Source organism: Octopus sinensis, linkage group LG2 (assembly GCF_006345805.1).
Source record: "Octopus sinensis linkage group LG2, ASM634580v1, whole genome shotgun sequence".
Taxonomy (NCBI): domain Eukaryota; kingdom Metazoa; phylum Mollusca; class Cephalopoda; order Octopoda; family Octopodidae; genus Octopus; species Octopus sinensis.
This window is the reverse complement of record NC_042998.1, coordinates 61,188,098-61,200,476: the sequence shown is the minus strand read 5'-3', so window position 1 is coordinate 61,200,476 and position 12,379 is coordinate 61,188,098. Positions and strand designations below refer to the sequence as shown.

Genomic DNA, 12,379 nt, shown 5'->3' with positions numbered 1-12,379 from the left:
TGAAAGAGAGAGAGAGAGAGAGAGAGAGAGAGAGAGAGAGAGAGAGAGCAGTTGTATGATGATCCTAATTGAAGTGGTGTGTCATGTGTTTGTGGCTAAATCTTAGATGGCCAAGCCCTGGTTGACATTGGAATTAAGCAGATGATGAGAAGAATATTGGTTAGTAAAGTCTAGATGTCAGAGGACAACGGCATATCATAGATATGACAGAAATATAACTAATGAAAGACAAATCTAAGTGATAAAAATCGTTAGCAAGTGGTAAATAAAAGAGATAATTGCAACTTTGTTAGATTAAGTAGGATGTCTTAATATAGAGAGGAGATTTAGGAAGTCTAGTTTGCTCTGTTGTGGACCTAGATATCAAGTTATTACATGGTACCACTGTAGAAAGTATAAAAATGTTGACTGAAATCACAGTGGTCACCAGTTGACCATTAATGATAGGAATATCTCACAACAATAAAATATAAATTCTAATAGAGATATAGAAATCTAACTATAAAGTCTAAAACTTTAAATATTTCAGAGGATGTAAGACTCACCAAGGAGAATCTCCAACAGTTGGTTGAAAGTTTAGCACAAAAGTGGAATCATGTTGGTAAGTATAAAATAAGAATACTTGATTGTTTTCTATAAGTTTGCTAGAATATCAGTGAACTTGTTCCATTCCTAATTTCCAATTGAAAGATTAACTGTAATGTAATTCTATAAAGGGAAATAATATTACTAAAATTCCAACCACGTTGATGAAGGAGATATCAAAGAGGAATGTAATTTTGTTTGATGTATAGATGAGATTTAAATAGAGGTAACCTATATTCTTGAGAATCAGTTCTTTTGTACCATTCCAGATACTTTTGTTGCAATATATGGATGATCGGTTATACGTTGTTTATGACATTGATTGCAAATGCTCAGTATTTGAGGGCACATTACCACTGTCCATTTCACCTGTGTAGAACTAATCTTTGCTCACCTGAAAAGAAACTGCTTTATTAAGGAGGATGAATGACAAGTAAATGTTTTCAAATATTTCAAGAATCAGATGACATTCTGGTGAACTGTAATGTGGGTAGTTAAAATTCAAGATTACCAGTGGCAACCTTTAACAGAGAGAGAGAGAGAGAGAGTAGGTATATGATGATCCTAATTGAAGTGGTGTGTCATGTGTTTGTGGCTAGATCTTAGATGGCCAAGCCCTGGTTGACATTGGAATTAAGCAGATGATGAGAAGAATATTGGTTAGTAAAGTCTAGACATCAGAGGACAACGGCATATCATAGATATGACAGAAATATAATTAATGAAAGACAAAACTAAGTGATAAAAATCCTTAGCAAGTGGTAAATAAATGAGATAATTGCAACTTTGTTAAATTAAGTAGGATGTCTTAATATAGAGAGGAGATTTAGGAAGTCTAGTTTGCTCTGTTGTGGACCTAGATATCAAGTTATTACATGGTACCACTGTAGAAAGTATAAAAATGTTGAGTGAAATCACAGTGGTCACCAGTTGACCATTAATGATAGGAATATCTCACAACAATAAAATATAAATTCCAATAGAGATATAGAAATTTAACTATAAAGTGTAAAACTTTAAATATTTCAGAAGCTGTAAGACTCACCAATGAGGATCTCCTACAGTTGGTTGAAAGTTTAGCACAAAAGTGGGATCTTGTTGGTAAGTATAAAATAAGAATACTTGATTGTTTTCTATAAGTTTGCTAGAAAATCAGTGAACTTGTTCCATTCCTAATTTCCAATTGAAAGATTAACTGTAATGTAATTCTATAAAGGGTACTAATATTACTAAAATCCCAACCACGTTGATAAAGGAGATATCAAAGGGGAATATAACTTTGTTTGATGTATAGATGAGATTTAAATATAGGTAACCTATATTCTTGAGAATCAGTTCTTTTGTATCACTCCAGATACTTTCGTTGCAATATATGGATGATCGGTTATATGTTGTTTATGACGTTGATTGCAAATGCTCAGTATTTGAGGACACATTACCACTGTCCATTTCACCTGTGTAGAACTAATCTTTGCTCACCTAAAAAGAAACTGCTTTATTAAGGAGGATGAATGACAAGTAAATGTTTTCAAATATTTCAAGAATCAGATGACATTCTGGTGAACTGTAATGTGGGTAGTTAAAATTCAAGATTACCAGTGGCAACCTTTAACAGAAAGAGAGAGAGAGAAAGTGAGAGAGAGAGAGAGAGAGAGAGAGAGAAAGTGAGAGAGAGAGAGAGAGCAGGTATATGATGATCCTAATTGAAGTGGTGTGTCATGTGTTTGTGGCTAGATCTTAGATGGTCAAGCCCTGGTTGACATTGGAATTAAGCTGATGATGAGAAGAATATTGGTTAGTAAAGTCTAGACATCAGAGGACAACGGCATATCATAGATATGACAGAAATATAATTAATGAAAGACAAAACTAAGTGATAAAAATCCTTAGCAAGTGGTAAATAAATGAGATAATTGCAACATTGTTAGATTAAGTAGGATGTCTTAATATAGAGAGGAGATTTAGGAAGTCTAGTTTGCTCTGTTGTGGACCTAGATATCAAGTTATTACATGGTACCACTGTAGAAAGTATAAAAATGTTGACTGAAATCACAGTGGTCACCAGTTGACCATTAATGATAGGAATATCTCACAACAATAAAATATAAATTCCAATAGAGATATAGAAATTTAACTATAAAGTGTAAAACTTTAAATATTTCAGAGAATCTAAACCTGAGCAAGCAGGATCTAAAGTTGGTTGAAAGTTTAGCACGTGTATAAAATAAGAATACTTAATTGGTTTCTATAAGAGTTACGTACAGTTGAACTTTTGTTTTCTAGAACGTCTGTGAACTGGTTCCATTCCTAATTTCCAATTGAAAGATTAACTGTAATGTAATTCTATAAAAGGTACTGATATTACTAAAATTTCATAAAATATCTACAGAGGTTAGCATGGTTGGTAATACTGATAAATGAAACAACACAATAGAGTTGATATTGTCTTTTGGAATTGGGAACTGAAATACACCGTTGTGTTGGTGTAAGCAGGTGGGTTAATGGTAATGTTTTTGTTTGTTTTACCTTTTTTTCTGAGTTTGTCGATAAGTTAGTGTTATTTAACCAGATGTCTATTGTCATCTGGCTGACATATGATAAAAAGTCTTCTAAGTGTGAAACCCCTGACTTGTGTGTGGGAGCATGTTATCAAATGTATCGTTTCTCTTGTACCTGTATTTCAAAGGACCAGCCTTGTCACACTCTGTGCCATGTTGAATCTCGCCGAGAACTACATCATGGGTATGTGTGTCTGTGGAGTGCCCAGCCACTTGCATGTTAATTTCACAAGCAGGCTGTTCCATTGATGGCATCAACTGGAACCCTTGTCATTATAACCGATGGAGTGCCACATATGTTCATGGGTGGATTCTATTCATTTAATGAAACACCAGTTATAAAATAATTATCCTAACTGATGTAAACTCAACTTGATTTTCTTTCTTGGTTGAAATCATTTCACTCCCCTCTACATTAAAATGCAATCTAGAAAGGCATGAAGATCGCAATATAGCATTTCTCCTTGTCTGAAAGTATAATAACATAAAATATTTATTTCTTTATTGCCCACAGGGGGCTAAACTTAGAGGGGACAAACAAGGGCAGACACAGGGAATAAGTTGATTACATCAACCTCAGTGCGTAACTGTTACTTATTTAATTGACCCTGAAAGGATGAAAGACAAAATTGACCTCAGCACTATTTTAACTCAAAACATAATGGCAGATGAAATACCTATTTCTTTACTAGCCACAAGGAGCTAAACACAGAGAGGACAAACCAAACAAGGACAGACAAATGGATTAAGTCGATTATATCGACCCCTGTGCATAACTGTTACTTATTTAATCGACCCTGAAAGGATGAAAGGCAAAGTCGACCTCGGTGGAATTTGAACTCAGAACGTAGCGGCAGACGAAATACCGCTAAGCATTTCACTTGGCGTGCTAATGATTCTGCTAGCTCACCACCTTTACAGCATAAAATATTATTTATACAATGTTCCTATTATTTACATCAATATCTTGTACCTCCCTATTGCACCTATCTACATCTAGGTAGACTGCACTATAGAGAGTTGTGTTTATCAGGGACAGAGAGCAGTGCTGGGGCTAGATTTGAACTGTTGACCCTTGACACAGGGAATCAATACAGTATCCTCTCAATCAGCTTATATCAATGATTTATTGAAAGTATGTGAAGGCATTATCTATGACATTGTCGACTTGTTATGCTTTTGAAATTGATACAGAATGTACCAGTCATATACTAGGGTAAAACCAATTCACCAACATCAGTTCATAATTATCATCATCATCTTAATGTCCATTTTTCCATGTTTGTCAGTCTTAGACAACTTCTCCAGCATAACTGTTGTGATTAACTTTTGCTATGCTTTTCCATCTCTTCCTCCATCGTTTTCTATAGGTTCTTTCCACTTGGAACCTTTATCTTCCATATTCCTTCTATATCTGTATCATCTCTTTTGTGCACTATCTCTGATTCTTCTGAGATCCACATTTTCTTCCAACTCATCTTAGTTCCAGCATTCCTTCATACTAACATACTTCTAGTGAAGTATGCTTACCTTATTTCTTGTCAGTTTTTATACATCCTCCGCATTCAATGCAGCATTACACTTTACAAATAAACATCATACAATCTACTCTTCATCTAGGCATGGAATCCCTTAGTTGCCAGTGAACATAATAGCTTTCAGTGCATTCTTCACTTAACTTTTTTTTCTCTAACTAAAATGTTACATACAAAGTGCTTTCGCTCTGTCAATCTACCTCTGATCCAACTATACCTCTAATGTATAATGGGTACGCCATATAGAATTCCTATCCCCACCCCCACCCACCTTTCTTGCATGTCAAATATGATAACTCTCCAGATGATAAAGATACTGATTGATGCAGTGATTCCTTCAGGACCTAACTGTTGTAGATGTAAGGTCCAGATGTTGGTGACTCCTGTCTTCTTTCCTGTTAACTAAAATTCTTTTCATTGCTTGGTTTCCTTTCAGACCTCTCCATTATCAACTTCTCTATAAAACTGTGGCCTTGATCCAGAGCAAAATTTCCTATGAGTCATGAACCCTAGTTCATGTTTATAGCTAGTGTGTTTTATAATATACGATGTCTATCAGACAATATTATATTTTGCATTTTGTGTAGCTGAGATTATTCTGGTATCATATTCGTATTTCATTGGTCTTGCTGCAGCCAATATTACTAGTATTGTTTGGTAGTCTAATCCCTGCTGTCTACATGTTGATATGTTATAAATATTAAATAGCCAGAGAAGGAGAGGCATTACATATGCCCTTTTCAGGAATTGATAATGTGATGTTATCAGGTGATCTTCAATGTTAGGAGCAAATGGTGTAACTGTTAATGATCTATGTTGATTCTTTTGGCTCTGATACACTTTTGCCTACACAAACACTTTTCCTTCCATTTGTTTACCAAAAATTTTCCCAAAAGTAATTTTCAATTTGTCTTTCATTTCTTCTCCACCTTCATCCTTTCTTTCAACCTCTGTTATTTTTATCAACATCTTTAAAAACTGAGAACAATGTCTTATACTGTTCATGTTTCTTAACAATGCTTATTTCTCTACTGATAAAGTTTCTTTATTATATTTATATTACTGCTAATGTTGTTGCAATTAGTTCTTGTTTTTGTGTATTTTGCAGGTATCTCTCTGGGCATTGCTACTGATGCCCTAACAAATATCGACAAGGATAATGGTAATAACGATATAATAATGAGCTTTCAGATGCTAGAAACATGGCTTACGCGCTGCAATAGTAACACAAATACATTTGAAATACTCAGAGAAGCTCTTGAAAATGCTAACTGTTTGCCTGCACTTAAATATCTACCATCAGGCAAAAAGTAAATTTCTGAGTAAATGCAGATGTTGTTTGGCCCCAGGCCAATCCTCGCCAGACAGAAACCTATGATTTAATGCATTCTGGCTGGAATGCATTAAATCATAAATTCACTGATCATTGCTCATTTTCTACATGAAAAAAAACTTTATGAATGTATATTTCAAAATAAATCCATGGATTAAATAACCGTGTTTGAACATTCTGTCACATAAAAATGATGATACAAGGCACTGGGGCAATATAATACTTTTTTCTTTTTTCTTTTTTTTGGGGAGTGGGCAGTACTGTTTGTCTAACACAATGAAAGAAAAGTTTTTTATGTGTGAATGAATTTGGTAAATGGAAATTGAAAGAAGCTCGTCATACATATTTTCATCATCATCATCATCATCGTTTAACGTCCGTTTTCCATGCTAGCATGGGTTGGACAGTTCGACCGGGGTCTGGGAAGCCAGGTGGCTGTGCCAGGCTCCAGTCTGGTCTGGCAATGTTTCTACAGCTGGATGCCCTTCCTAAAACCAACCACTCCGTGAGTGTAGTGGGTGCTTTTTACATGCCACTGGCACAGGGGTCAGAGGAGGCTAGCAAACAGCCACGATCGGTAGGTGCTTTTTTTGTGTCACCGACATGGATGCTCGTCAGGTGCTGCTGGCATCAGCCATGTTCAGATGGTTCTTTTTATGTGCCAGCAGCACAGGAATCTTAACTACAATTTCCATTTGATTTTTATTTTGATGTTGGTGTTGACGTACTTGACACAATAAGTCTCCTCAAGAGCAGGCCATCCTGCGTGCCATAAACTCACTTCAGTCGTCGGGCCTTCACAGTTACAGCATATCTCAGAGGTCTCAGTCTTTCGTCATTTCCTCTGTGAAGCCCAACATGCCACCGGCATGGGTATCACAACTACAATATCCATTTGATTTTTATTTTGATATTGATGTACTTGACTCAATAGGTCCCTTCAAGCACAGCAGGTCACCCTACGAACCAAGGTTAGCACAGCAGGCCATCCTGCGAGCCATGAACTCACTTCATTTGTTGGGTCTTCAAAGTCACAGCATATCTCCAGAGGTTTCGGTCTTTTGTCATTGCCTCTGTGAGGCCCAATGTATGAAGGTCATGCTTGAACACCTTATCCCATGTCTTCCTGGGTCTACTTCTACACCGGATTCCATCAACAGTTTGGGAGTGGCACTTCTTCACACAGCTATCCTCATCCATCCGTAGTACATGACCATACCAACGCAAATGTCTCTCCTGCACACCACATCTGATGCTTCTTATGTCCAACATTTCTCTTAGGGCGCTTACACTCTGTCATGCATGGACACTGACATTACACATCCAGCAAATCATGCTAGCTTCATTTCTTTCAAGCCCATGTTTCACTGCCTTGAAGCATGGCAATTTGCACACATGTGTTGTACAATCTACCTTTCACTCTGAGCAAGAGACCCTTTGTCATCAGTCGGGGTAGAAGCTTTCTAAACTTTGCCCAGGCTATTCTTATTCTAGTGGTAACACTCTCTGAGCATCAACCCCCACTATCAACTTGGTCACCTAGGTAGTGGAAACTATCAACTATTTCTAGTTTCTTCCTCTGGAGTGTAGTAGAATCTGTTTTCTGAGTATCTGTGGCGTCTATTGTCCCTGTGCATCTGCTGCACATGAAAGCTATCTTCTCGGTTATTTTTCCTTTGATGTTGCTGCACCTCTTATGCATCCATAGCTTACACTTGGTACATTTTATGGAGTTTCTACCTAAACTTTTCTACAGATCAAGCAGGGCCACCTACATGAGGGGTGGGGGTGATGAGTTCGCCTTTCTACTTAGTATAACTTTGGTCTTTGCTACATTGACTCTAAGGCCTTTTGATTCTAAACCTAGCTTCCACACCCAAAATTTATTTTCTAGTTCCCATAGCGATTCTGCTATGAGGGCCAGGTCATCAGCATAGAGGAGCTCCCAGGGGCAACCCATCTTCAATTCTTCTGTTATTGCCTGGAGGACTATGATGAATAAAAGGGGACTGAGGGCTGAACCTTGGTGGACCCCTATTTCTACCTTGAATTCTTCACTATACTCGTTGCCAATCCTAACCTTACTAACGGCCTCTCTGTATAGGGCCTGTACAGCCCTTATTAACCATTCGTCTATCTCCAGTTTCCAAGTTTGCTCACCAGATAAAGGATAGGGGGACTCTGTCAAAAGCTTTCTCCAAGTCCACAAAAGCTAAGTAGAGGGGTTTATCTTTAGCTAGGTATTTCTCCTGCAGTTGTCGAACCAGGAATATGGCATCAGTGGTGCTTCTACCCGGAACAAAACCAAATTACATCTCATCTAATCAGACTCTCTCCCTAATGAGATGGACTATGACCCTCTCTGTGACCTTCATCACCTGATCCAACAGTTTAATACCCCTGTAGTTATTTCTATCTAGAGCATCACCTTGTAGCTTGACGTCGTAGATTTTGGAGATTTGGATCTCCCTCGAGCCGAGCCACCCTCGCCCCCTCCACGAGTTCAAGAGTGTCACCAGAGATCCAGTTCCTATGATGGCAGCGAGTAGACCCGAGATGTTTTCGGGCCACCTCAACTGTTGCTTCCTTCAGCACTTGCCACTTCTGCTCCGGCTGTTGCTCCACCACATTACCAACCAACTGGAATCGAGTTTGAGTCGCAAGATGCTGATTCTCTTCTTGTGGTTAGGAGGAGGTTTCGCCTGCAGCCGCAAATGAAAGGTTGCCCAAACAAGAGTATGGTCTGACCAATGCTAGCTTCCCTTTATCAGCCCCGCGATATGCACGAGAGTCTACCACTGATCTAGCCCAGTGAGACCTGACCAGTATGTAGTCAATCTGATTGGCTGTTCTCCTGTCATTGGACCGGGCTGATCGAAATGCACACTGGCGTGCATTTGCGGAGCAGACAGAGAGAGCAGCAGTATGCGGCAACTCACGGAAGCTTTACCAACTGGTGAAGCAGGGCAGCCGAAGCAATCTGGGTGTCAGCGAGATGATCCATGATCGGAACGGTGTGGTCATTACCAACCTCAGTGACCGGGTGGGCCAATGGTGGGACTACTTCTCCGAGCTCCTCAATCACCTGCCTCCATCTACGACAACCGATGCGCAGCCGCCTGGAGAAGAGTACAGATGCAACACTGCCCCTCCAATGGTCGAGGAGGTGCGTGGTATCCTGAAAAATCTCCAGAACAACAAGGCCCCGTGTGAGGACGGTGTCCCAGCTGAGATCTACAAGACCGAGCCTGATGTCTTCGCAGCCTGGCTCCATCATGTTTTCTCTGCTGTGTGGGTGACGGAGCATTTTCCTGATGACTGGAGTGAGATAACTCTTTTACCTTTCTTCAAAAAAGGTGATAGAAAGCTGTGTTCCAACTATAGAGGCATCATCTTGATCGATGTGGTTGCAAAAACCTTTGCAATCCTTCTTCTGAAGAGGTTCCAGGCCATCCGTGATGTTCGTACTCGTCCTTCTCAGGACAGCTTCCATCCTGGGAGAGGGTGCGTTGATCAAATCTTCAATCTCCAGCAAGTCCTGGAACAGTGGTGGGCGCACCAACAACATATCGTTCTCTGCTTCATCGATTTTGTGGCTGCCTTTGACTTGGTGGGTCGGGAGGCCCTCTGGCATATTATGCAGGCGGACGGTATCCCTGTAAAGCTACTAAACCTCATACTGGGTTACTATCGTTCAGCGAGGGCTCGTGTGAGGGTCTATGGCAGGGAGACGGAGTCATTTGATGTCACTACAGGTGTTTGACAGGGTTGTACGCTCTCACCAATTATGCCATCGATTACATTCTCAACACTGTGCTTCGGGATTACCTAGGCATAGAGGCTGGGAGAGGAGTCGTGGTGATGGTCCTGGCCTATGCAGATGACATCACGCTCTTGGGCTCTAACCGGGTAGATGTCCAAGATGCTCTCAAAAGGGTGCATGCGGCAGCGGCAGCTGTCAGTCTTCGGATCAATACTGGCAAAACAAAAGGGATGATGTCTCTGGTCACAGCAGATGAATGGCAGCCAATCGTTCTTGAGGGCATGGAGCTGAAGGATGTGGAGTCCTTCGTCTACCTGGGTTCAACGGTGGTTCCAACAAGCCAGGGCACAGCCGAGGTCAAGCATCGCATAGGTGTTGCCAGGTCAGCATTCGTGCGTCTCCAGCAGTGCCTGTGGGACAGAAGAGAGATCTCCTTTGTGACCAAAGGGCAAATTTACCAGGCCATCGTTCATACTATCCTCCTCTATGGTTGCAAAACATGGCCTATTAGGGTAGCTGATCAGCGAAGGCTAGAGGTGTTCGACAATGACTGTCTCTGCCGCATTCTTCACTGCTGACGCATTGATCGGGTTCCTACAGTCTTTGTCATCGCCTGAATCTCCGGCCCCTTCCCTTTGATGCTTTTACAATGGCACTTAAGGTGGTTCGGTCATGCAGCCCACCGTCCAGAGGGGGAGCTGATTCATGATGTCCTCTTCCCAGCTGGCACAAATGCAGAGGCAGACAGCTGAAGACCTGGGCCACGACGATAAAGGAGGACCTCTCCGAACTATCAGGTCCACAGGTGGTCGGTCTGCGCAGAGGGAACCGCGAATAGCTCGCTATCTTCAGTGACCCCGCACGGGACCGTCAAGCATGGGCCACCATGGTTCGTGATACAGTTAGGACTAGAGGAGAAGCCGGCTCAACCCGCCCTGGGTGAATGCCATCACAAGTACAAGTAAGTACCCTTGGAGCAGTTGACTATGGTGCTGCTACGCCAGTTATTGGGTATGACTCCATTATGAACTACCTGGTTTACAATGCAGGTGGCTAGGCCATAGCCCACACCACCAGATGCTTTAAGCATCTCAGCAGTGATTCTAGATGGGCCGGGGGCTTTTCCTGGCTTCATGCCCTTAATTGCTTTATCTACTAGGGAGCTGTCTATTGGGATATCTGGTCCTTCTACTGGGTCAACATTTGGCAGGTTCTCCTCCTCCCATTCATTCTCCACATTCAGCAGTCTTTCATAATGGCTTCTCCAAGCCTCTTTCTTTTCAGAAATATTAAAAGCAAGTGCACCATCATATATGTATATATATATATATAGTTCTGTATAGAAAAAAATTGCTCTTTCTAAGGATGTCTTACATCCAAGTGTCCACTGGTTTATCTCTATATCGATTAATGTTTTCATCTTTTAGATATATGAGAACAGAATTTTAGTAATATCATATTAAAAAAATGGAGTGCTTGAACACAGCAAAATCAATTTCTTTACATAGTTGTCAATTTCATAATGCCTACGCATGTTTCAATATCTACCTTCATTTAAGGTGGTGAGCTGGCAGAAACATTAGCAGGCCAGGCAAAATGCTTAATGGTATTTCGTCTGTCTTTACGTTCTGAGTTCAAATTCTGCTAAGGTCAATTTACCTTTCATTCTTTTGGGGTCAATAAATTAAGTACCAGTTACATGCTGGGGTCAACGTAATCAACTGGACCCCTCCCCTAAAATTTCAGGTCTTGTGCTTAGAATAGAAAAGAATATCTACCTTCATTCATATTTTACATTTAAAAATGGCATCATGATTTTAGAAGGTAAAAATCACTTTCTGGCAAAAATTTTTCTTTTGAAGACATTTTTACTTTCTAAATTCATAGAGTGATGTATATTGTGTGTGGTGATCGACGATTCAAAGTCTATTTTCAGCATATTGGCATAGAAATCTTTTTTTCTTTTGCCCTTATTTATAATTGTTTATATATATATATATATATATATATATATATATATATAACAGACAGGAACCTACTCCCATCAGGTAGGTGGCCCTGTTCAGTTTGTAGGAAAGTTGTAGACAAAAACTCTATACAGTGTACCCAGTGTAAGCAATGGACACACAAGAGGTGCAGTGGATTAGTAGAAAGGCTATCAGAGAAGATAGTTTTCATATATGGAAGATGCACAGGATCCATAAAAACTTTAGAGACTCAGGAAATTGATTCTATCAAGTGCCCTGGTGACTTGTTAGAATTAGTAGATAATTTCTGCTATTTAGTGGACCAAATTAGTAGTGGAGAGGTTGCATGGAAAGTGTGAGAGTTAGAATAAGAATAGGATGGAGGAAATTCAGGGCATTGTCACCTCTGTTGATTTCTCTCTCCAAGTGAAAGAAAGATCGTATGATGCATGTATATGGACAGCAATTCTACATGGTAGTGAGACGTGGGTCCTGAATGCAGAGGACATCCAGAGGTTAGAAGGGAGTGAGGTTTGTATGCTCTACTGGATCTGTAATTCAAGTGTACATGTTCAACGGAGTGTTAGTATTTTGAGAGAGAAGTTAGCAATGAGAGGAATTGGTTGCTGTGTACAAGA

General features: G+C 40.0%; 1 protein-coding gene across 11 annotated transcripts in view; it reads left to right on the top strand.

Annotated features, from left to right (window-relative positions):
* LOC115232413 overlaps window positions 1–6,284 on the top strand; it is a 76,038-nt gene extending 69,754 nt beyond the window's left edge. For 4 of the 11 annotated variants that reach the window (XM_036513729.1, XM_036513708.1, XM_029802272.2 and 1 more), the window contains 3 exons: window positions 530–601; window positions 1,615–1,686; window positions 5,787–6,283. In XM_036513729.1, the coding sequence (XP_036369622.1) occupies window positions 530–601; window positions 1,615–1,686; window positions 5,787–5,992 (350 nt within the window). In that variant the 3' untranslated portion in view covers window positions 5,993–6,283. Of the gene's footprint in view, window positions 1–529; window positions 602–1,614; window positions 1,687–5,786 lie in introns of all 11 variants that reach the window. The other 7 variants (XM_029802270.2, XM_036513691.1, XM_036513693.1 and 4 more) reach the window with 3 other exon arrangements.
* The last annotated feature ends 6,095 nt before the right edge of the window (window positions 6,285–12,379 follow it).